Source organism: Manduca sexta, chromosome 12 (assembly GCF_014839805.1).
Source record: "Manduca sexta isolate Smith_Timp_Sample1 chromosome 12, JHU_Msex_v1.0, whole genome shotgun sequence".
In the NCBI taxonomy this organism is placed as follows: Eukaryota; Metazoa; Arthropoda; class Insecta; order Lepidoptera; family Sphingidae; genus Manduca; species Manduca sexta.
Window position 1 is genome coordinate 4,825,286 of NC_051126.1, and position 25,952 is coordinate 4,851,237.

Here is a 25,952-nt window from a genome sequence, read left to right on the forward strand (position 1 = left end):
TTCCGTCTGAAACATTAGAATTTAAGTTGACCTCAATTTTAATTTTAATTTCCATTGATCTTTAGAACTATGTTATATAGAAGTAATAGTATTCTAATTGGAGTTATAAGCCGTCAATAAACATGCTGCAGACTAGGGTGCAGTGTCGGATTTATATTTTTTATTAGTGTAGGCTACTTTATTTCCGCCGCCCCATCTAGGTAGGTTTATGTATGTATTTATGTATGTAGGTTTCGAAAATACTTAATTATTTTCCATTTCTTTGTATTATGGAAGGCACTAAAGATATTAAACTAATTGATATTAAATCCTTTTAAAACTATCTCGATTAATCTGTTACAATATCCAAGATAAAACAAATTCCAACTAAGAGTCCAATGTCCTCGTAAAAATCCGTAGACCTTTGTACTATCTGATCCAGTACTGAACTATTTCGATTAAAGTAGCATAAAGTTTTTCTACGAAATCTTTGGTATAATAGTTCTTTTAAATCTAAATATATTTAGACATGACTGCATCGGTGGCGTAGTTGCATTGCGAACGCGGTACGAGTTTTGCGCTGAGGTTTTGGGTTTGAATCCCGGGTCAGGCAGTGATATTGGGTTTTTCTACTAATATCAGCCCGAAGTCTGGAATTTGAGCCCGATATGGTACAGGTCCGTTTGGAAATCTTTAGGGGAGGGCTATGTTCAGCAGTGGACTTTATGAGGCTATTGATGATGATGGTGATGGTGATGAAGGGCTTGTCTCTATTACATTATGGGACGGAACACACATGGCGAAAAATGGGTGTCCTGATGGTACTTATGTAATATGTGCGTGTGCGTGTGTGTATTAATATCATAATGCGACCAATACCCAAGCATGTTCATTATAAAGAAATCACGTTTTATATTTCCAATCTCCCGCCACGTTTCTTCTGATTAAGAAATAAATTTATTGTACGTCCAAAGATAAAAATACACTTAACATTTGATCCATATCCTTCTTGATTGGTATTTCATCTGTAATTGGCAATCTCGACATTTTAATAAAAATATTATAGCTAAATAGCTTTTTCTCGTGACTCCGCCTGACATAAACCGTAATAAAAAACCAGAGAAGTGCGAGTTTCATTCGCGCATCCAAGATTCCGTACAAACTTGTAACTAAGGCATATAACTGCATATTTACGGTTATTAGATTCTTACCGTAACATGCGCTGTAAGAATTGCTTATTTCCTAATTTCATTATTGTAGATAAACGAAAAGTACCCTATAGATCTTCCCTAGTGAAATTGCAAAATACGACACAAACGGTGATATATTTTATTGCCTTGACTTAAGTTTCATTTTTACATCTGAAAGGACCGTAGATCCGAATGTTTGAAATAAATTTCAACTTAATAGCTCTACGCGTTCGATAAAAAGGCTCATGATAGACTAAAATACTAACAACAAAGTGATCTTATAAGGGTTCCTAAAAATTATAATGTTACTTATTATTCGTGACAGAATTCCCAGAATCAGGTCCACAGTTTCGGAGTTTACTTATACCCAAATTTACTTATTTTATGACTTTATTATATGGGTAAGTGGGTAGGTGACTTGGAGCGAAATCAAGCAGGCAGCCTAAGATCGCGTGGGATGGAGAGTCAATGTGGATGCCCTCTGCTCCATCTAGGGGACATACGACTTAAATGAATGAATGATTATGTGAGTAGATATAGGCTGCATACGATCAAGACTCCATAGAATATAATAATAATAATAGTAATAATATCAGCCCTGTATTATATACTTGCCCACGGCTGAGCACGGGCCTCCTCTACTACTGAGAGGGATTAGGCCTTAATCCACCACGCTGGCCTAGTGCGGATTGGTAGACTTCACACACCTTCGAAATTCCTATAAAGAACTGCTTAGATGTGCAGGTTTCCTCACGATGTTTTCCTTCACCGTTAAAGCGAACGATAAATTCACAAAGAATACACACATGATTTTGTAGAAAAGTCAGAGGTGTGTGCCCTTGGGATTTGAACCTGCGGACATTCGTCTCAGCAGTCCGTTCCACACCCAACTAGGCTATCGCCGCGATTAATATATACCAACCATGTATTAAGAAGGCCAATCCCTGAGCAAATGACCTTGAGCAATCCTCTTCATACTTGGTGGCGGCTGAGCTGCCGCCGGGAATAAGTATGCAAAATTTACGAATAATGTCTTAATATTTTTTTAGGTGATTTTTAGATGTTTTAAACGCCCAACATATAACTTATTACATCAAGTATCTAATAAAATTTGATGCAAATTAAAACTATTTGTAATTTAGGAGGAGTTGAACGGAATTAATAATTTAATAGCATTTCTATTAACAAAACAATAGTCATTTTATAAAAATATTAAACAATCAAATAATGGAGAAACATATTGTACAAAAAAAAAATCTATAGATTTTATAAATTAATAATAATTTCTAAAAAACTGTACGCGCCGTTTTGCTGAAGGAAACGCCTCAAGTACTCTCAATGTCAGAGGAATCACTACTGTGTTCCCAAGGTATTAAGGAACAATGTCCTCCCACACCAAATATCCAGGATTCCGGTACATTATAACTAAACTATAAACGATTTCACATTTTGTTTTCATTGACACGTTATAATGATTAAAACTGTTATAATGGGAATACAGTTGACGTCACAATTCATCACGATAATGAGTCTACTCAAGTGGAAACCATTTATAAACGTGTTAAATATTAGCATTAATAAAACATCTAACAATTTTAAAACCATTGGCAAATATACGTGCTGTTTGCCGTTTTTATGGGCCTAATACAGTTGAGTAAAGGGATAATGTCTAGACTCGTTAATCTTAACAGCCGTTCTGAAGATAGCTGCAATCGGAGTTGTATTAAGCTAGCAACTATCAGTGTAATAGTATAAAAATACACATCACGCCTTTATCCCTGAAGGCGTAGGCAAAGATGCTGCCAATGTTATAATAGTGTAGTATTTATCGGCAACAAGTTGACAGCGTGTGCTCATCGCGTTATAGTTTAGAAACTGAATAAACATAAAGGATGAGTGAAGGAACTCCCATTTGATGATGATAAATAACTTATATCTAATGACCAGCGACTGCCTACGCTCGTGTGAAAATATTCTCGGGATAAAAGTCTATTACTCTCAGGAATAAATATAGCTTCTTATTAGTAAAAAAAATGTTCAAAATAGGTTAAGCAGTCATTGAGATTAGCGCGTTAAAACAAACAAACTAGTTGGCTTTATAATATTAATATAAATTAGAATGAGGGCTTGTTATTAATAATATAATTATCAAAAATAGTAGGGGAAGTTCCGTATGTTAACCTAAAACAATACGAAGGACGAACAAGGCAAATTGTAATCGAGTTACCCGAGGTGCGCCTAACTCGTTCATTCGTGAGCTAACACAGGGAATTAACAGCGAACGAATGATTGCACAGCCCGTCACGATAAGCCGAGCCTTTCGTTGTGCCAAATGATTATTTAATTTTTAATCTATACCGCCCTTTTATCTTGGATTACACTTTGACGTTGCTTCGTGCTCGTGAAAATGTCTGTGGTTTTAGAAATTAAAACGGATTAAGTGCATTCCTTTATAAATGTTGTATAATTGTATTATGGAAGCTCAAAAAGATTATTATAGATAAATAATTTGCCTATCTTAAGCGCTTTAGAATGAGGAGTATATCTATCCATATTTATATTAACGTGAAAGTAACCCTGTCTGTATGTTACGCTTTTACGGCTGAACCATGGAAGTAATTACAATGAAATTTGTTATGAAGGTAGTGTGCGACCTAGAAAAGTAGATAGACAAACTTTTATTCTGGAAAAATATATAGTAGCGCTATTATCCCGATAAATATTTTTACGTGGGCGAGCAAACCTAGTTATAAATAATACGACGGTCCCTACGTAAAGTATCGAATCTGCAAAATTGCATTTTGCAGATTCAATACTTTGCAGGACTGTCGATATTTAATAATAATAATAATATCAGCCCTGTATTATATACTTGCCCACTGCTGAGCATGGGCCTCCTCTACTACTGAGAGGGATTAGGCCTTAGTCCACCACGCTGGCCTAGTGCGGATTGGTAGACTTCACACACCTTCGAAATTCATATAGAGAACTTCTCAGATGTGCATGTTTCCTCACGATGTTTTCCTTCACCGTTAAAGCGAACGATAAATTCACAAAGAATACACACATGATTTTTTAGAAAAGTCAGAGGTGTGTGCCCTTGGGGATTTGAACCTGCGGACATTCGTCTCGGCAGTCCGTTCCACACCCAACTAGGCTATCGCCGCTTTTGTCGATATTTAAACGGTTCTTATTAAAATGTACTGCATTTATTGAAGACAATAAGGATCAAAGTGCTTACCGCCATAATAATAAAACACTAAACAAGCGATGTATACTTGACGGTCGTTACTTAAAGTATTGAATCTAGAAAATGCAATTTTGCAGATTCGATACTTTACGTAGGGACCGTTGAATAGTGAATTGCACTGCATATACCGGAACCCGACATACCTAAGAATTACTAATGTGTAAAAATTCCATAAATACACGACATCTGTTAATCGAAGCCTGACCAGTATAGCATACTAAAACCTAAACCCTTTTAGTCGAGGAGACCCGTGCCTAGCAAGTTAGATAGATAATCCTCCAGTATAATTTAAAATAATATTATTGTTGCTTTTCAACCCAAAGAATCTATTTACATGGGTCACTTGCAAATTATGCGCATTATCTAGCTCGGATACCACCTTTACTAACTGCCGTTTTCAATAAACGATCCAAATTTCAATCTTCAATTCAATTCCGAGAATGAACTAATCAAAATAACTCATTTGAAAGCATGTTAAAAAACCTTTGTTCTATTTTTGAGATATGTTCAAAATAGCGTTTGCGATCGTTAATTCAAAACGGCGGTAAATCAACATTACTGATATTATCATCCCTAAGACCATTGTGTACAATCACAGCATCTAGGTGCTAAAGCGGTTTTCGCACGGCGTCAGCGTCAGATTGCTGTTGGTCAGATAAGCACGCCTCAGCTCACGATACCTTTAACCTGATTTCAGATCAAACATTTTTTGAATCTGCTAAATCTATTTGGATAAGAAGTACGGATGTAGGTAAGATTATTCTGGATTTACGAATATTTAGTTATCAATCTAATGCATAGTTATATATGACATAGCTATGTAGTTGACATAGCGTAGCCAAGTTTTAGTATCGGGAGCGGGGTCAAAAAATAAAACCACAAAAATGTGCATTAAACAACATTTATATTCATTTAAAAAAATAACAGAAGATGTCAGTCTTGAAGTCGATAATGAAACAATTGTTAGTTGAACAAAGTTTATTTCAGGCACGCAGTTAGAACAGGGATTGATTTCATCTAAATAGTAAAAAGGGCGTTATATATATATATATATATATATATATATATATATATATATATATATATATATATATATATATATATATATATATATATATATATATATATAGATATCAGTCCTGTATTATATACTTGCCCACCGCTGAGCACGGGCCTCCTCTCCTACTGAGAGGGATTAGGCCTTAGTCCACCACGCTGGCCTAGTGCGGATTGGTAGACTTCACACACCTTCAAAATTCCTATAGAGAACTTCTCAGATGTGCAGGTTTCCTCACAATGTTTTCCTTCACCGTTAAAGCGAACGATAAATTTACAAAGAATACACACATAATTTTTTAGAAAAGACAGAAATTTGGATTTGAACCTGAACGGACATTCGTTTTGGCAGTCCGTTCCACAACCAACTAGGCTATCGCCGCTTTATATAGTCGATTAAACTTTATAATATTAAAATCTATTAATAATACATCTAGTCATTTTCTGAGCATTTACTTTAAACCGCCGTTATTTAATACTCTACGTGGCCTATCGTGTGTAAAATTCAGTACATTTCTCAACGCTTAGACCTTCAAAAGTAAACCATTAACTCGTCCTTTATTTCTGTTATATTCGGTTGTTTTTTATAGCTTTGTTTTTCTGCACCGAGTCCCTCCCTAACCAAACATTATTTATTCAAAGGCCCGAAGGCATTTCGGGTCCCTTTCGAGGCATTGTGCTTCGTGGAGATAAATTCACATTGAGTCGTGATTAAGTGCTAGGCTTTGATGGTTGGCCGGTAAAATCAATAAATTAGATATATTGGGATGAACTGACTTGGTTTTTACTCAAACAGCATCTGCCCTACGTGTTTTTAATATTACGATATGGTATGTATTTATGAGTGTACATAAATACATATTTTGGCTACTCGGGCAATGCCAAAATTACCATTCTCTGTGATATCACTATAAAAAGGTTTATTTGTTTTTATTTAAGCATACATTAACTGGGCTATGTTTTATTTTTATTTATTTATACATATACTAGCTACCCGCCCCGGCTTCGCACGGGTGCAATGCTGATACAAAATACACTACAGAAAAACTGTGAACGTTGTATATAAAAACATAGCCCGCTCTGGCTTCGCACGGGTATAACATAACAAAATAACAGTATTTCTCCACTATTTAATGGATGTTATTATACATATAAACCTTCCTCTTGAATCACTCTATCTACTAAAAAAACCGCATCAAAATCCGTTGCGTAGTTTTAAAGATTTAAGCATACAAAGGGACATAGGGACAGAGAAAGCGACTTTGTTTTATACTATGTAGTAATTATAACACCACGACAGTTAATACTAATGCGATGTTATACAGATATAAGTTAAATTAAGTCAGTCTTATATTATCAGATATATTTCACTATACAAAAGACAAAAAAATCACTGCCATAGCTTTAAATTAATTTTTACTTGTATTTCAAAAACAATTTTACGTTGGCAAAACTTTAAACCATGTATTTATTTACGACATGTCAAGTTACTTTTAAATTTTATTTAAGTATTTCAAATATTCCGTCAGAAACAGTTTAGCCAACTTGTATCCAATACTTTTCGCGCAAACACCCTAGAGACATGTTGATCGAAAGTTAAATTGAATACGGTCTAAATAACTTTAGTATTTAAGGGCGTATTTTCATGAAATAAAAATCCATTAAATTAATTATAACGTGACTGAATATAAAAGTGAGACGAATTGACAACTTTATTTATATAACTGTCATTTTTAATTCGCTTGTGCTGTACTTTATTCTATGAATAAATTTTATCTGATAGAAAAATCAGCGCTAAGCGAAATAGCGTATTATAGCATTTATTATACCCTATATTATAATCTTTGCCTTCGTTTACGTGACGTGGAGTTTGAATTGTGACAAATATTTTTAAGTGTATCGCGAGAGACAGACTTGGTGGGTGACTTTGTTTTACAGTATGTAAGGATAAGTAAAAGTTATTCATTATTTAAAATATAACACTAATAAAACATATTATAGAGCCTAGTTTTTAATTATTACAAATAATAAAAAAATTATATACTGCCGTTACTGAATATGTAAATTTGACAAAAAACAAAACATAACTACGATTTCACAAAATGATGCATTTTTTTTTTAATTTTACATTAATTTATAATAATGGTTTCCAGCATCCATTAGTTAATTGATAAACATCAAACTAACGTGTGATAACCATAATAGGTATTTGTTACTTATTACGTGTTTTGTCCTTCATATTTTTGTGCAGGATTTATGAAAATTTTAACTCACCATAGCTTTATTATATATAAACAAAATTTGTGAGTGCACATTTATAATAATATATTACCTCTGCTACATACACCATTATTTAAGTAATCAGATTTCTTGGTACAGGTATATGAATAAAACAGGTTAATTGTTCGACATATTAGTGGAGGTTATAATTTATTTATTAAATAACATTATTTTGATCGAAGAATCTAAATCGTTGCGCAAACGATATTACTAATCCAATCAATTTTTAACTAGACATTTTTATTATATATTTTATTCTTGGAACAATTTTAGTTGATTAATTCGCTCGTTTGTTCTGATAACTTTTTCACGTTCAAATGCATTTAAACACATTTCATTTAACACAAAGCTATCATTCGAAGTAATTGGTTAAATTATTTAAATAGACCTAATAAATGGGCAGATTTATATTCAGCACCTATTTATTATCAAGATTTCTAAAGATTATGAATGAATTCAAGCTGAAAATTGTTTTCACTAGTATTTAAATATTTAATGATTTCTTGATATATACAAAAAATTACCCGATGATAAAAACATTATCCCTTTGTTAAAATTTAAAATGACATTATCTAAAGTATTCATTGTCAAATGACATAACATTGATAAGCTCCTTAATGGACAGATAATATTATAACTGTTGAATACTGATTGTAATATTATACCCTCTCATTGTACTTGCAATGACAATAATTTAAAATATTAAATAATAACACCATAGAACAAACTCATATTTATACGCTTTAATGGCAAATAATAGATCTCTAATTAATTTATTTAAGGTCTGTAATGTGTACCTATGTTCGACAAATAAATTATTCTGAATAGTTTGTTAGTTAAAATTATATTTAATTTGATTTTTAATCACTATTAGGTGAGGTGGTATGTATTAAATGGCAAAGTAACTGGTGTACATAAAATTAAGTCAATTTTAAGTCTGTATGTATATTTTATTCATAATGATTGATTGAAAAATATATGAGGGACTTTAGTTAAATAATAATAAAATATCCTCATGTACCTTGACTTATCGTGCAACTATATTCGCCTAGGTGGTGAATAAAGCATTTTATATATTTTTTGAATGTCAGCCTGATCTACTTTCGCATACGAAAGATACGATCAATCTGTTGTCGCCTTTGAAATGTCACCCTAATTTACTATGAATGCAATATTTTTATTAATAACTAGCTGATTTGAAAGATTTCGCGTTATCCTATCTTAGCATTGAATATGCAATTCCAACTACGACTTTTCATTTTAATTCTACTCAAAATCATTTTGGGAGGTAAAGTGATATTTAAAAATTAACATTAAATACGCGAATTAAAATAGTCGGTTTCTGAAATTTTCTTAATTTTTATTTCCATAAGAACCTTCTAGAATTTACTACCTGTAATAAAAGATGAATGGAATCGGTTTATGACGTTCTCAAATTATGGCGTAACCAAGGAAAGTAGGGATTAATTTTTTGTCGTTATTGTCCGTATGTCCCAATCTCCCCTCACACAGAGGCGGCGTGTATTCCGTTTTGAACTGTACGATCTTGAATTCAATGCTCTTAATAATATGGCATAAGCGTGACTTCCTGATGAGTATAACATCGTGCCATAATTTTAATATTAATATACTTACCGTATGTCATTTACAAATCAATTGGTATTGTATCATAAGAATCAGTTTGTCCGTCTGTCCATGAATATAAGTGCTAATCTCGGTGACAATATTTCTGATGCGTGTGTAGAACTATAATAATATGTAGAATGGTAGAAATATAACTAAAACGTTACTTACATTTACAATCAACCACAAAATCGCTGAACAAATCTAAAATTTCATACCACCTTTGAACTTTTGTGTCCTTATCAGCAATCGGTTTTTCTTCCCTAAATTAAACTAATAGATTACTTTATTAGACAAATAAAAAAAAAAAAAATTTCAATTGAAGTCAATGTTTGAAACGCTTTGAAGTTTTGCATTTTTTCAGCTACTTTTGTGGCTGACTGTACTTCTAGATGGTTGACATGCACGCAACATAACATGATGTTTTATTTTAATCTAGGCGTTGCTAGCGGCTTCGCGCGCGTGTTAAACCTTTCTCGTATAAGTTCCTAAAACACTATAGCGATTAATATTGCCACCTGTACAACTTCAAAGCCATCTATTTAAAAACCAGATAAAGCAAAATATTATTTATCATGGGAACAAACTAACTGGATTAAAACTAGCCTATGTCTTAACCCAGGACATGACCCCCCCGAGGCAATTCTTGTGCGCTCGGTCTCCACACCGAATGCACGCCCACGCACGGGGGGACATTATGTCGCGGGCCTAGGCACACTGTAGGTGATGCCTACACCCCCATGGTTGCAAGTTCACATGGGGGGTCTGACAGGGACTCGTAGAACAGTTCGCCTCCCTTTCCTCTCCGCCCATCCTATTACTTCCTCTTCCTTCCCCCTTCTTTCTCCCCTATGTCTCCTCTTCCTCTCTTCCTCCAGGGCCTCGCAGTCGTTAAGCCGGGGGGTTCGTAGTATTCCATTCGCTTGTCCCCCCGGTGTGGACTGTGAAGTCTGTATTTAAAAAAAAACCCAGGACATGATTTACCTGTGTGCCAAATTTGATTCAAATCCAGTCAGCGGTTTCTGAGTTTAATTCTAACAAACATCAAAACATTTCATATAAAATGACCTTACACGTTTGCAGCAAACTATCAATTCATTCTTTATTGTTTATAACAAGGTCATCATCAAAAGAAACTTACGGTTATATACACGGTCACGGGAAAATGACCCTACTGTACCTGATGGTAAGTGAAGTGATAATAATATAATAATATCAGCCCTGTATTATATACTTGCCCACTGCTGAGCACGGGCCTCCTCTACTACAGAGAGGGATTAGGCCTTAGTCCACCACGCTGGCCTAGTGCGGATTGGTAGACTTCACACACCTTCGAAATTCCTATAGAGAACTTCTTAGATGTGCAGGTTTCCTCACGATGTTTTCCTTCACCGTTAAAGCGAACGATAAATTCACAAAGAATACACACATGATTTTAGAAAAGTCAGAGGTGTGTGCCCTTGGGTTTCGAACCTGCGGTCATTCGTCTTCGCAGTCCGTTCCACGACCAACTAGGCTATCGCCGCTTCCAAGTGAAGTGAAGTCCAATATAATGTCGACTTCTTCTTCTTCAAGTGCCTCTTCATTATTGAAGGATAGTCGTACCTTCTTGTATTTTTCCTTATCATTGCAAGCAGCGATAGCGTCGTTGGTTGTGGAACGGACTGCCGAGATGAATGTCCGCAGGTTCAAATTCCAAGGGCACATACCTCTGACTTTTCTAAAAAAAAATATGTCTGTATTCTTCGTGAATTATCGCTTGCATTAACGGTGAAGGAAAACATCGTGAGGAAACCTGCATACCTGAAAAATTCTCTATAGAAATTTTCGAGGGTGTGTGAAGTCTACCAATCCGCACTAGGCCAGCGTGGTGGACTAACGCCTAATCTCTCTCAGTAGTAGAGGAGGCCCATGCCCAACAGTGGGACAGTATATAATACAGGGCTGATATTATATTGGCCAGGCGGAACAGGTGTTCAACGGAGGTGATACCGGTCTAATCTCGGATGTTCCTCGGGCACGATTTTTTCCTTCGCCCAGTGTGTCTCTTCCTCTACACCTTGTCCAATGTCAACTGATCAACCCTCGTCAGTCGACACAATTATGGCGGCCTGTTGAAAGCGGATATACACAGGCTAAACCCAGAACGCGACACACTTACGTGAGCGTCGGTTTTTACCACTCGTACGGTTAGAACTCAAACAAAGTACGCTGCCATTATATCAAGATGTTAGTTTAAAAAAAATATATTAGTTATCCTACATTTGTTTTGATATTTTCGCACACGAATATTTATTTTGCAACTCAATAGGGTATAAATTGCTATTGAATGCCGTTTGGCTCTTTAATTTTCCAACTTCACTGAATGAGAAATTAATTGCTGTTTCTAAATTTCTTTTTATGGAACATCATCGATAAACATACAAGATAAAGAATTAGTAAATTAAGACTAATAATTAAAACTTGTTTGATGTAAGCAGAGTTGTTATTAGAGTGAGTGTATAATAAAATAATTGGTTAGGGAGGGAACTGACCGGTTTTAGAGTGTTTTTCGGTATCATTATTCCAGGATATATTAATATAACACTTTTGTTTATGTACAGGCGTAATGCTTTTGTTTATGTAATATGTACAGGCGTAATGCTTTTGTTTATAATATAGTAGTAAAAAGGTCGCGATAGCTTAGTAGGGTGTGGAACGGACATCCGAGACGAATACCCGCAGGTTCAAAACCCAACGGCACGTACCTCTAACTTTTCTAAAGTTATGTGTGTATTGTTTGTGAATGATCGCTTACTTTAACGGAAAAGGAAAACAACCCACACGCACTAGCGTGGTGGACTGAGGCCTGAGGAGAGCTCAGTAGTAGGACAGTATATAATACAGGGCTAATATGTAGAGGACGCAGCTTGGATGATCTTTACTGTATGGCGAAGTATGAGATAAAAATGATAATGCAAACATTCGTAAAAACTTATTGTATTTGGAAAATTATTGTATTATTATTGTAGACACGTATTTGAGATTTATTTATGTGTACGTACCATAAGGATACCGAAAGGTATATGTATGTACCTACTTTATATGATGCAGTAGTAACATAAAACGATTATTTTGTTCCCGGAAACACATTATTTAGCGTCTTTTCTAGATGGTCTAAGCATTTCACTGTTAAACTATATAATTATGGACAGCTTTATGCCTGGTTTCGACAATTCATCAAAGCCGTCTTTAAACTGTGTTCTAGAATGAAGTAAAACGGAATAATACTTCAGTGTTATAATCTAGTTTAACGTCAACTATAAATTGCGTCTGTGCGTTGACTAAATACGTCAACCAGTAACGCGGCAGCGTAGGTAACACAGCATAGCGCAGCTTAAATAAAATGCAATTTACTAGTCTAATGTTCAGATCATAATTTTTCACTCCTAACTACTTTTGCAAACACTACGCGTAAAAGCCCGTGCCTTTTCGAGCGGGTTTCCCCACAATACAAACATATGCAGTAGTTTATACGAAGCTAACAAACATCCCAAACATTTATACAACTTTTACATTAATTATAATAATAATAGAGAAAAGATTGGAATATCATAATATAATTAATATTTATGTTGCATTAACCCGATGTCTTTAAACTATCTTACAACAGGCCTCAAATGTAAATTAAACGAGCAGTAAATATGGTACAGTTAGGATTTTGTACTATACAAAATATAAAGAGAGCACATAATATATTAAAAAAGCATGTTGACGGCGTGTTTAACGCGCCTTCTGCATTCTTTCGCTTGCGCTGCGCTGTTCTTTGTTGTCTTCGCGTAGATAATAACGGACCTTATTCTCTAATCTCTATGCCAGCGTAAACTTGTAATTAGCCATATTAATTCCATGATATAATCGAAGAATAGTATTTTGTATGCCAATTTCAATTATTAATAACGCGATGAGATGCGGTACTACGTGCTTATCAAAATAAAGTGTGCCATGGAAACGAGAACTCAAAACCATGGTTTACAAATACAGAATAAACGATATTTTGTACAAGCATTGTTGACCTTGTTCTTTAAAAGTCATTCACCTTTAGAGACACATTTTCATGACCATGCTAATTGAGTAGAAAAACGTAAAACTGCGGTTAACCGAGTACATATTACCTAATCGTTGTGCCCATAAAATGTGAAGTTTTGAAGTTATACTACAAATAGAATTGTTAGATTGAAAATATTATGTGAACTCAATCGTTGCACCTGCATCTGACTAGATATACAGTCAATAAAACAAAAAGAAATGTATATCAAGTATTGTACGTACGTACAGTTTGTGTACTTATGTGTTTGGCATAAACTTTTGTATTCGCAATTCGTACAGAATTTTAAGATTGTAAAAAAATACGCAAACAAATCGTAAATGTGATTTCACGGTTTGACTTCACCTATTGCGTAGCCAGTCGAGTGAATTTTACCATAATACAACAGCTACATAAATAAAATTATATTTATTACAAAATTACGTATACATCTCGATTTAATTGTAAATAAATATCTTGTAAAATATTATTTAAGATAAGTTAATGGTGGGCGAAAATACATTAAATACTTAATAATACAATTATTATATTTACCGTATAACTTAATAGAGCTATGAGGGTTTTACGGTCCTTGTCTTACCTTATTCTAATTACAAGTAAACTTTTCAAAATGTACCTATTTGTACTTTTTGTCCAACTGTTTTCCAGTATTAGTAATAGTCTATACCATTCAGGATATATTATACATATATGCCGAATTTCGTCCAATTAGATTCAACTGTTTATATCCGTTTACTATAACCTACATTCAAAATATATTATTCAAAATATCTTCACATAATTTCTATTAGATTCCCGTTGTAATAATACCACATTAGAATCCTTCAACATACGCCTGGGGGATCCCACCACTCACGAAAATCTTTGTATATCGATGTTGTCTTTACCGCTTTCTCGTCATTTAGTAATTCACAAAATCTACAATACTCATTCGTCTCCACGCTTTCCCCATTTGTATGATAAGTATAATAGTTCTTCCATTTAAAATACTTGTAATATTCTTCAGGGTTTTGTATCAACTCATTCATTTTTGCTGCTAATTTTTCCACACCAAGTTGCCTAGCATTGAGATAAATCCCATCTGGCATGAACCTGCAATGATGTTTATTATCAGCATACAATGAAATATGCATCAGTATTTAAAATTACAAAATATTTGATATACGAATCATGTAATAAAGATAGATATGTATTTCACAATCAGTCTCTTAAGATAGTACTAATTGCATACCAATAAAATTCAAATTGAGGCCATGGATGTTAATGACGAATATGTGTTTCGGAACAATATCTCTATATACATTTTAAATTTACCTGGTATAATTGCCTCCTCCAAAAACAATGGGCACAGCATTATTCTGTAATGGAGTCACCAATTTTTCTGTCACGTAGTCCTCAGCAAATGAGTTCTCGAAGGATAAATAAAAGTAATAGGTATCTTCAATTAATTTATTGCATTTATCTGGTGAATCCCGAGAACACGACATCAGTCCGCAGCGACCGTAAATATCGATAACATGTTTATATTTTTCCAGCTCCATTTTAAGGTCATTTACGAACCTTTCTCGTTTACTATTTGTTAAACAGTTGGACACGAACCATGCGGCCGCTTTAGTCTTTGTTTTCAGTTTTGCTTTCAATTCATCGCTAATAGGATCCATATCTTCTAGTTTTGGCCAGTGCATGTCTTTTTTTGGTCCAACTACCTTCTTATCTTTATCTCGGATTGAAATATATCCCCATCGTACTTCGGAGTCCAATTTATATGTCCAAGTCCAGTTAAAATAATTATCAAACCTATTAGAGCACACGGGATAGTTGTGAGATGACTCTATACTAGCAAATGCGTATTTCTGTCGCGGTGATCTCTTCTTTGGTAATCGTTCTTCTGACATTCTTACAACTTCAGGGCCAGCGAAAGCTATGACATCAAATTTTGTAATATCTTCAAGGTAATTTGGATCAGCCGTTACTATACAATTCACGTGTGGACATTTTCTCTCTATGAAACCATTTTGTCCCACTCCCATATAGACGAATGGCACATTACGCGGTGATGTCCACTGTAAAATGTATTTCATGGTAGTTTCCTCGTTGAGTACTCGTATCTTCTTATTGTTACGATGATCGTTCTTGTTACTCAGGAAATCTTTCAAGGTGACGTATACAATAACTATTAAGAATAATATACTACAGTAGTACAATATCTTCACATATTTATTCGGCATTTTCACTCCGCGACAGCGCGCGTCGTTTCCAACTTGACTTTAGTGGTCAACTGAATAAGTTTTATCATTGCAGAATAGGCAAGCTGCAGGTACAATAATAAATTTATCTCTAATCAACTATATTATTAGGTATGGGGTTTTACGTGCAATACGATAACAAAAATAAAATACGAAATATCAATTATATAATAATTTCTTATGTTTACGCGAATGTTAGACATGGAAATTAAACTAATTTTCGGATTCTATCGCGGTGTTAGTATTTTATTTTCTCCCGACGTTTCGAAGACTTTGCAGCCTTCATGGTCACGGGGGGGATTGAGGTGTTGTTCATCCGTAAAGTCAAAGTTACAATATCTACCTACATTTTACAATTATACAACTTTTTAAAATTTTAGCTGTTGGTGGTCCGATCTACGCAGAATGAGCTCACAGTGTCTTGAAGTCTATATGACTTAAATTTAAAATTTTTGAATGTTTTGTCGTTATAGCGTTCGTGGTTTGGTTATTCCACTTACGTACTTGACTGGTTTAGTTCTATGACTTTCTGTTTGAAATACTGTAAAATGTGTTAATTGTTATTATTCGGAAGCATGGGACATCGGGCTAACATTTGTGCTATAATAGTATCAATGAAATAAGAAAACTAAGGTTATTAAATATAAGATTTAAATAGCCTAAACTACCTGTTCTTCTGTCCGGCGCCTTTCCCTTCATTTAGTGATGCCGTTTGACAATAAATTTCAATTTGGCAGGCTTAACATAATTTATTATCATTTATAACATAATAATTTTTAGTGACAACATCTGCCAACGGGAAAACGTTATTAGGTCCGACTAATCATTCTTATCTATTCCGTGTAGAGCGATCGCATGTTTGGTAGGATAAGATTTTGTCACATCGACCTAAATATTCGCATACAAATCCAATGCTTTGTAAGGCGAAATGGAAATACTATTGCATTTCGCCTTTTTGCTTTCAATTGTGAAACATTATTAGTGACGTAGTTGCGAACGTTATTCGACCACTGCCCTGATTTCCGAGGTTCGAATTCCGGGTCGGGAAAAGTGACATTTGTTTTTTTGCTTAGTATCGACCCGGAGTCTGGAATTTGTGCCGGATATGACGATAGGCTTGCTCTTTAATTACATCATGAGAAGGAATACAATTGAAGAAACTGGGTTTCGTGTTGTCTGCCCGCACCTTCGGGGATAAAGGCATGAGATGAGTGTGTGTGCGTGCGTGTGTGCATGCGAGTGCGTGTGTGTATGTATGTGTTTGTGTGTGAGTGTGTCTTATTAGTCTTTATCCTAAGCGTTGCTTTTTCTTTGATTCTAAATCAAATATAATCCCACAAAAGAAATAAGTTGACGAAGCACTAAGTATCAAGTAATCAGTGTCAGTACAAGGATTATGTTATTATGGATTAATTTCTATTTGTAATGGACCTTTTTATCATTCATTATCACGGTGTCGAATTTCGAAAGTTTTAAATACACCAAAAAAACATTGTAGAACATCTGATTTGCTTAAATAACAGCAATTAATATTTGTTGAAAAAATCGTTTTCAAATACGATCTGAATCTTACAGATACTGCTTGTGTACTATTAAACAAGCGAGGCACGTAGATACTACGGTACAAAAAAATGTTTTCATTCGTAATTTTACTGATAGAAAAAATTACAAATAACGTTTTGTAGGACATATTTTATATCCGCCCGAATAGCAACCACCGTACATAAGATAGTAAAACCCACTATAGTGGCCCACGTGCATGTGTCGCATTCCGGGATCAGCCTGTGTGTATCAGGTTCCAACAGCCCGGCATAGTTGTGTCGAATGTCGAGGAGTTACCATCTCTCGTCAGTCGATATTCTATTGGACCCCACTTCACTTACCATCAGAGGCAGTGGGGTCACTTTCCCGTGCCTGAATTAATATATAATAATAATAATAATAATAAGCCCGCAGGGGCGGCTTTGTGGCGAGCCGACGGTGAGTGGCGACACCGCGTTCCCTGATTCCGTGGGGGCTAAATGAGACCCCCTGACCCTTGGCTTGCCTTAACTGGCCGGCTAGGGGTGGAAGTCGCAAGAGCTAAGAACCTCAGCTCCAGGGTGGAAGTGCTCAATCTGCGTAATAGCGAGGAAACCCGCTCCGGGACGCGATAGCGACCCGCGATGGTGAAATCGGTGCACACCTCTCGACACCCTTAAGCCACCCACACCGGTGTTGCGTCCTTGGCTTACGCCACTTATGGGATGCCCATCTAGTGGGGGGCAAGTCACCGCCTGCCTTGAATACATAAGATTGAGACATTTATATTATTCGACTATTTAATGACATTATACTTAACGATTTTATATTTGATGACACTAAACTTATAGATCTACATACAATAATATACTGCACTGCAGTGGTTATATCTGAAGAGCTGGGATACCAAATACAGAGCGACAACACAACTGTGGGACATAAAGAAAAAAGTAAAGCAGCATGGCAAATTAGGCTTGAAAAAGACATAGAAAAACTTAGGGTAGATATAGGTAGACTCACACAGTACGTAAAAGGTAACAGGTCCAGAAAAGTAACAAAACGAGTAGAAGCAATATTTAAAATACTACCACCCACACTAGACATGAAAATGACAACAAAAGGCCTGAAGAGTATCTGGATACACTAAAACAAAAATTAGCACTTAAAGTTCATAGACTTAAACGATATAAAAAAGCACAACAACGGTTAATAGATAATAAGCTGTTCTCCACCAACGAAAAGATATTTTACAGACAATTACTAAAAAAACAAACACCAAACACTAACGAACACACCTCAGACATATATACAATACAGTTACCAGCAGAGAAACAATTAGAAGGATTTTGGGCAGGGATTTGGGAGAAAGAAGAAAATCATAATGGAGAGGCATGTTGGATAACACAGGAAAAAGAAAGATTTAAAGATATAGAAGAAATGAGTTTCAGCGAAGTAACAGCAGATGAAATAACTATTATCACAAACAATTTACACAACTGGAAAAGTCCGGGAATAGATAAAATTTATAATTATTGGTACAAAATGCTGACATCTTTACATAAAACTCTTGCCAAAAACATAACAGACATAATATATGGTAGACAGAATATACCCGCATTTATAGCTACAGGAATTACTTATATGTTGCCCAAAAACAAATACTCACCACATCCATCACAATACAGACCAATTACTTGCCTACCCACACTGTACAAAATCGTCACCTCTGTTATAACAAAGCGTATTAGCTCACATGTAGAACACTATAATATAATTGCAGAAGAACAGAAAGGATGTAGGCGAGGTCACATGGGATGCAAGGAGCAGTTAATCATAGATTCGACAATTCATAAGCATGCTACTTCAAAAAATCGAAACCTACACTGCACCTTTATAGATTATAAAAAGGCTTAAGATAGTATACCACATTCCTGGCTACTTAAAATTCTAGATATATATAAAATAAATCCATCAATTATAGAATTCTTACAAACAGTAATGACATTTTGGAAAACATCGTTACAATTAAATTACCGCCAGCATAAAATTACAAGGCGACACATACAAATTAAGAAAGGCATATATCAAGGTGACTCACTAAGTCCCTTGTGGTTCTGTCTTGCTCTTAATCCTCTATCACACCAATTTCATAGTTGTCAGACCGGATATAATTTTAATACCACCACCGACCATACCATGATATCCCATCTAATCTATATGGATGACATAAAGCTTTACGCCAGGACACAGAAGGACATGCAAAAACTACTTAATATTACAACAGGTTTTAGCACAGATATTAAAATGAAGTTTGGACTAGATAAATGTAAAGCCGTACATATAATAAGAGGTAAAGTTCAACCTGGCGACTATGTAATTAATAGCAATGATATAATAGAGGCATTAGAACCTTCTGATGTATATAAGTATTTAGGTTATAATCAGCTTAAAGGTTTAGACCACACATCCATTAAACACGCACTAACTAATGAATATAAATTTAGGGTAAATTCCATATGTAAAACACAACTCTCAGGAAAACATTTGATTAAAGCTATAAATACGTATGCTATCCCAATCTTAACATACTCATTTGGAATCATTAAATGGTCTAAATCCGATGTAGAACAAATAGAAAGAACAACTCGCACCACTCTTACAAAACATAATCATCATCATCCTAAATCTGCAATAGAAAGATTAACTATAAAACGACAACACGGGGGTAGGGGGTTGATAGATATCCAACACTTATGGCAAAAACAAATCTATAATCTTAAAAAATTCTTCCACACTAAATCTTTGGTAAGCGACATCCATAAACAAGTAACATTGAATGATCATAATTACACACCGCTTAACTTGGAACGACCTTTGAACACAACCCAAACTAATAATACAGATCCTTTAAAACGCAAGATAGAACAATGGAAAATGAAAGTATTACACGGAAGACACCCTCACGATCTTGAACAAGCACACATAGATTCAATAGCATCAAATCAATGGCTTAGAGTAGGAAACTTATTCCCGGAAACAGAAGGATTTATGTTAGCAATTCAAGACCAAATTATCAATACAAAAAATTACAGAAAACATATAATTAAAGACCCCACCGTATTGAATGACAAATGTCGTAGATGACACTCCCAGCCCGAAACCATCCAACATATCACCGGAGCATGCATAACCCTAACCCAAACAGATTACACCCATAGACATAATCAAGTAGCTAGCATTATCCACCAACACTTAGCACGCAAACATAACCTTTTAAAAGAGCCTAACGCTATTCCCTATTACAAATATTCTCCTCAAACGATCTTAGAAAACGCTACCCATAAACTATATTATGACCGTGCCATCCTTACTGATAAAACAATTCATTACAATAGACCTGATATCACCCTTCAAGACAAACACAGTAAAACTACCTACTTAATCGACATTGCAATACCAAATACACATAATATACAAAAAACCGTAACAGAAAAAATAGCTAAATATACAGAACTCAAAGACGAAGTAACAAGAATTTGGAAGCAAGAAAAAGTATATGTTGTACCCATTGTTTTATCAACGACTGGTGTCATTCCAAACAATCTCCATAATAGCCTAAAACTCTTAGATCTCAAAAAAACAATTTACATTATGTTACAAAAAGCTGCTATCTTAAATACCTGCCGTATAGTAAGAAAATTCATGACAGAAGACAGTGACTAAACATAAATTCCACTAATTCATTTACTTGGTTTAGGCCCGTAATGTGGTGTTAACCAGCCTTGAGCTGAGATAAGTGTCCATGACAATAAAAATAATAATAATATCAGCCCTGTATTATATACTTGCCCACTGCTGAGCACCGGCCTCCTCCACTACTGAGAGGGATTAGGCCTTAGTCCACCACGCTGGCCTAGTGCAGGTTGGTAGACTTCACACAACTTCGAAATTTCTATAGAGAACTTCTCAGATGTGCAGGTTAAAGCGAACGATAAATTCACAAAGAATACACACATGATTTTTTTAGAAAAGTCAGAGGTGTGTGCCCTTGGGATTTGAACCTGCGGACATTCGTCTTGGTAGTCCGTTCCACACCCAACTAGGCTATCGCCGCTTTGAATAAATATATATATTATTAATATAGTACCGGGAAAAATGGTTTACAGTATATATTTTGTTTTATGATGATTTTTAAAACATGCAGCAATAAATTATAACTCATTAACTAGATAATTAAGAAATATACCTATATTAAAAAAAGTTTTAAAATAAAACAATTATTTTAAAAAAATTATTGACTGCATAAAAAGTAATAAAATTAATACATATTAATATTTACATACACTACACGTAAGATCATGTTATTCCTAAGAGCAGACATCGATCTTAGATCTCGGTTCACTTTTACCCCTTAGAATGTCCAAAGAAACGCGAATCGTAAGTCGATATTCTTGAATTTTGATGTTTGTGATTGACTGAGAGACCATTGCGTCACTCACGTGTTAATCTTTTAACTAATTCCAATAAAACGACACGGAGTTCTGGTGTCTTTTTGCCACAGTCTAAGTACAAAAATCTGTATTAAGTTATGAGAAGAACTTTTCACCATAAAGCCTCAAATAGACGGAGCAAATTCCGCGTCTCACGCGTGCAATTCTCGGAAGAACATTACAGATGCCCCGTATGAACATAATGACGAGGCATTCTGGTCCACGTCGATAGAGAATTGAAATTTTAAATTTGTTTAGATGTTTTTGTCTCTGTACCTAAATAATATCTAACAATCCTATAATCCTATCCTATACTTAATTGAAGAAGCACGTCACATTGTTAATTGTGAAAATGCTACGACATAGTTTTTATTATATGCCGTGTATCCTTCGTTGAAGGTCCCTAAATAAATAAATAAATTAATAAACAATGCTTAATAAACCACTGGAAATATAAACTAATACTCAATAGTTCCATTTCATTATCAACACAAACTTATATACACAGTAGAGACTTCACTTCATGGGTCATTTGTCCGTCTACATACTTAGATTAACTATAACATTACCCTAAACATAATAGCTCGAACATTAAGATTTCAATCAGTCCTTTCACGTGAATATTTAAGGCAACATGCCGTAAGCGCAACCTCCTGGCCTTATTTTCTTAGGATTCCACCATTCCCTTATATGTTCGTGGATATTGACACCTTCCGTCACTTCTTTAGAATTGACTTTCTCACACAGTTTGCAATGGAAATCGGTTTCTGGCACTTCTTCAAGCTCGTGGTAAGAATAGTGATTATGCCATTTGAAGAAATTGTAATATCTTTCCTTATCGTTTATGATTTCCGACATCTGTTTGGCCAGCTCCTGAGCGCCTAACTCCTTAGCATTCAAATATATGCCGTCTGGCATAAACCTGTAAAGCAAAATGTTTCTGCATTAGAATTTGAATTCTTACTCTAAGTAATAAACTGCACGATTTAAGTAATTATGTTATATCGTAATTGAAGAATGTGTTTTGAAGTGTCTATTTTGTTTTAATCAGCAGCAAAACATTTATACCTATTATAAGTATATGACTTTATTGTAATATAGGCTCTGCCTGATTCTGGCGTCAACACAATTTATTCATATATTGCCAATGAAGTGCCTAGGTGGCGTAGTTGTATTGTATGCGCCGCAATACAACTATGCCACCGAGGTGCCACGCCAACTACGCTAATAAACTCTCAGGTTCCCGGTTCGAATCCGGGGTCGGGCCGTGATATTGGATTATTATGCTCAGTATCAGCTCGAAGAATGGAATTTGTGCCCAATATGGCTATGGGTTCGGTTCTCTCACTTCATGGGATAAAATACACAGCGAAAAGAGGGTGCCCTAGTTGTACCCCTGCCTTCTCATTCGGTAATAAAGGGGTGGTATGTGTGTTTTTTTGTATGTTGCAAATGCTTAAATTTGAATACAAAAACACTTTACAGGTTACGTTAGTATTGCAATACCTATTATCTTAGTGAGAGGTACAAACGATGCATTTTAAATTAATTTGAAATACAATATTATTATGAACCCATAATCAAATGATTCTGCTACTAAAGAGGAAGCGGTTTAAGACATTGTATCACATCTAACAACATAAAATCTAATCTAAATTAATGTTTACGTTCCTCCCGTGTAGAGTTGAATGTTAAAATTATCAGACAAACAAATAGTGATTGCTTACCGTGTATAGTTAGCCGTGCCAAATACAACAGGCACAGTATAATGGTTAAGAGCAGATAACAATTTCTCTGTGACATAGTCGTCAGCGAAAGAGTTCTCAAATGAGAAGTAAAAATAATACTCTCTTTCAACCGTCTCCAAACATTTGGGCATGATATTTCTTGCACATTTTATTGTTCCACAATTGCCGTAAATGTCGACAATCAGTCCATATTGCTTGAGTTCGTTTTGAACTTGTCTCACAAATTGATCTCTGCCACTCGGAGCGTTGCAGTTCGACACAATCCACGCAGCGGCTTTATTCTTATTCTTAAGTTTTTCTTTGATTTTATCGTCTATGGGATCCATGTTTTCTAAATTCTCCCAATGCATTACTGCATTCGGTCCAATGATTTCGCCTTGTTTATTCCTAATAATCATGTACCCGTAATATATATCGGAATCTAGTTTGTACGTCCATGTTAAATTGAAATAATTGTCGAACCAACTAGCACATAGCGGGTAGTAGTCAGAAGATTCAATGCTTTCAAATACGTATATTTGGTGCGGAGAACGTTCAGGCGGCAAGTTCGGCTTGGGTTTATCATTGAATTCCTTAAGATTGAACAGTAAAACATCGAAATCAGTTAATTTTTTGAAAGAATGGTTTGTCGTCACATAACAGTTGTTTACTGGACATTTCTTCCTGATAAATACACCTTGACCTTCGCCCAAGTACATGAGTGGATCTCTACGTGGAAGCGTCCAGATGAGTATATACTTCATCGGATCTTTTTTGGGTGTTGTAGTGAGCTCTGGCGGTCTAGTTGTTTCTTTTATTACAATATCAGTACTGGTTACATTTTCTGCATTATTATTTACAATTTCTGAATCGTTGTTTACAATTCCTGTATTTTTATTTGCAAGTTCAAAATTGTTATTTAAAATATTATTATAGACCGGTTTGAAATCTAATGATGTCTTCAATGATATAGCTTGATTTCGGTAGTCTGAAGTAGTCCACATTATGAACATAAAAAATATTGCAAAACCTCCCAGAGAATAAAGTAAATAATGTTTGGGTATCATTTTTAGATAGCAGAATGTCTTTCTTCCTTTAATTTAATGGTCTACTATAATTTATTTGCTTTGATAAATTAAGTTGCAGCTTTGTAAAACATCATTAAATAGCAACGTCCTTTAGAAATTAAAATCTGCCAATGGCTTCTTTTACCTGCAATATGCAAAATGATTTATTTAAACTTTAATTTGTAGAGTTTATCAAAATATAATTTGTCCAACGGTTCAAGTGTACATTAAGTATTCTGAATAAATAATAATTATATTGTTATAATTTGTGCTTATAAGTTAACAGATACCAATTAAGCTTTGTTAAAATAATAGTAAAAACGATTATATTAAACCACTCACCTTTTTGCCCGAATGCACCATTTTTTACGACATTCTTACATTACTGCAGTTTACCACTTTCATTGTTATTTCCATGGTTTATTTTTTGTTAATACAAGAATTACACAAAAATCCCGGGGTGATCAAATATACGTGAATTACTAACTATGTCTCGCCGATACTAATATGAATTGATGAAGATAAGTGTTATCACAGAAACCTTTTTTATCGTAATTTCAATCGATACCGTATATCGATTCCTGTGCTTCAATCTCTACACTGATATAGATATACATATAATATCCGCATTTATTATTATTTGTCGAAATAACTTGTTTCGCCACTTAGTCCGAGGATCGAACAGCGCACAAAATTGTTCCTTCCGTGCCGAGAGCGCATGATATATGCGTTGGAGCATTTCTGAAATACGAATGAAAACTATTCAGTTTTCATCGTAAAAAGAAACAACCTGTAGATATTCATCTACAGGTTGTTTCTTTTTGCGATTTATAAAAATATACTTAGTCCAGGTCCCATACATTTTTGACTTACCTTTAGACATATCATGCACTAATGTTGGAATTGGTAAAAGTGGCCGCCTTTTTTAAGATTTTCACTATAAACTCAAATACAAAAGATCATATGAACGTACATCCACAATAAATTATTTAGTATTATAATAATAAAAGTTTATAATAGCAACCACCTATATATATATTGCATAAAATCATATAAATAGTTCATAAAATAATAAAATTTTATCTACTTCAAATTATGCAGTATTGTTATTATCTTAAGATCTTTATTCGTATCCACTATTGTTAACGGAACGGACTAGTCACTTGCTTGATGTTGAACGCCCACAAGCCATAGAAAAAGTACCTATAAAATTACTTATTCGAATTCTATCTGAATCTTACAGATATTACACGCTCGTATACAATCATATGAGCAGGTAGAACTGATGGCCGATGGGGCTCGAAGCTTCTGGAGTAGAGGCCACGAACAGGCAAGCGCAGCGTCGGACGTCCACCAACGAGGTGGACGAATGACCTCATATAAATCGCAGAGGGTCGCTGGATACGGGCCGCTTCCATAGGTCGATCTGAAAATCT

General features: G+C 34.9%; 2 protein-coding genes across 2 annotated transcripts; both read right to left on the reverse strand.

Moving 5' to 3' along the window:
- Positions 1-13,970: 13,970 nt before the first annotated feature.
- Positions 13,971-15,861, reverse strand: LOC115443617 (alpha-(1,3)-fucosyltransferase C). Its single transcript, XM_030169084.2, has 2 exons — positions 14,780-15,861; positions 13,971-14,557 (listed from the first exon to the last, which is right to left on the reverse strand). The coding sequence occupies exons 1-2, from the start codon at positions 15,691-15,693 to the stop codon at positions 14,290-14,292; spliced, it is 1,182 nt and encodes a 393-aa protein (XP_030024944.2). The 5' UTR covers positions 15,694-15,861; the 3' UTR covers positions 13,971-14,289.
- A 5,651-nt stretch (positions 15,862-21,512) lies between these two features.
- On the reverse strand, positions 21,513-25,130 carry LOC119189122 (alpha-(1,3)-fucosyltransferase C-like). Its single transcript, XM_037438008.1, has 3 exons — positions 24,859-25,130; positions 23,450-24,661; positions 21,513-22,644 (listed from the first exon to the last, which is right to left on the reverse strand). Exons 2-3 carry the CDS (start codon positions 24,514-24,516, stop codon positions 22,347-22,349), a joined length of 1,365 nt encoding a protein of 454 aa, XP_037293905.1. The 5' UTR covers positions 24,517-24,661; positions 24,859-25,130; the 3' UTR covers positions 21,513-22,346.
- Positions 25,131-25,952: the final 822 nt, after the last annotated feature.

What these genes read in the sequence shown, in the direction of transcription:
- LOC115443617 (XM_030169084.2), bottom strand. Translation starts at nt 15,693, where the DNA reads ATGCCGAATAAATATGTGAAGATATTGTACTACTGTAGTATATTATTC. An exon ending in GGAGGAGGCAATTATACCAG is followed by an intron (nt 14,558 to 14,779) that starts GTAAATTTAAAA and finishes ACATCATTGCAG; the next exon opens with GTTCATGCCAGATGGGATTT.
- LOC119189122 (XM_037438008.1), bottom strand. Translation starts at nt 24,516, where the DNA reads ATGATACCCAAACATTATTTACTTTATTCTCTGGGAGGTTTTGCAATA. An exon ending in GGCACGGCTAACTATACACG is followed by an intron (nt 22,645 to 23,449) that starts GTAAGCAATCAC and finishes TTTGCTTTACAG; the next exon opens with GTTTATGCCAGACGGCATAT.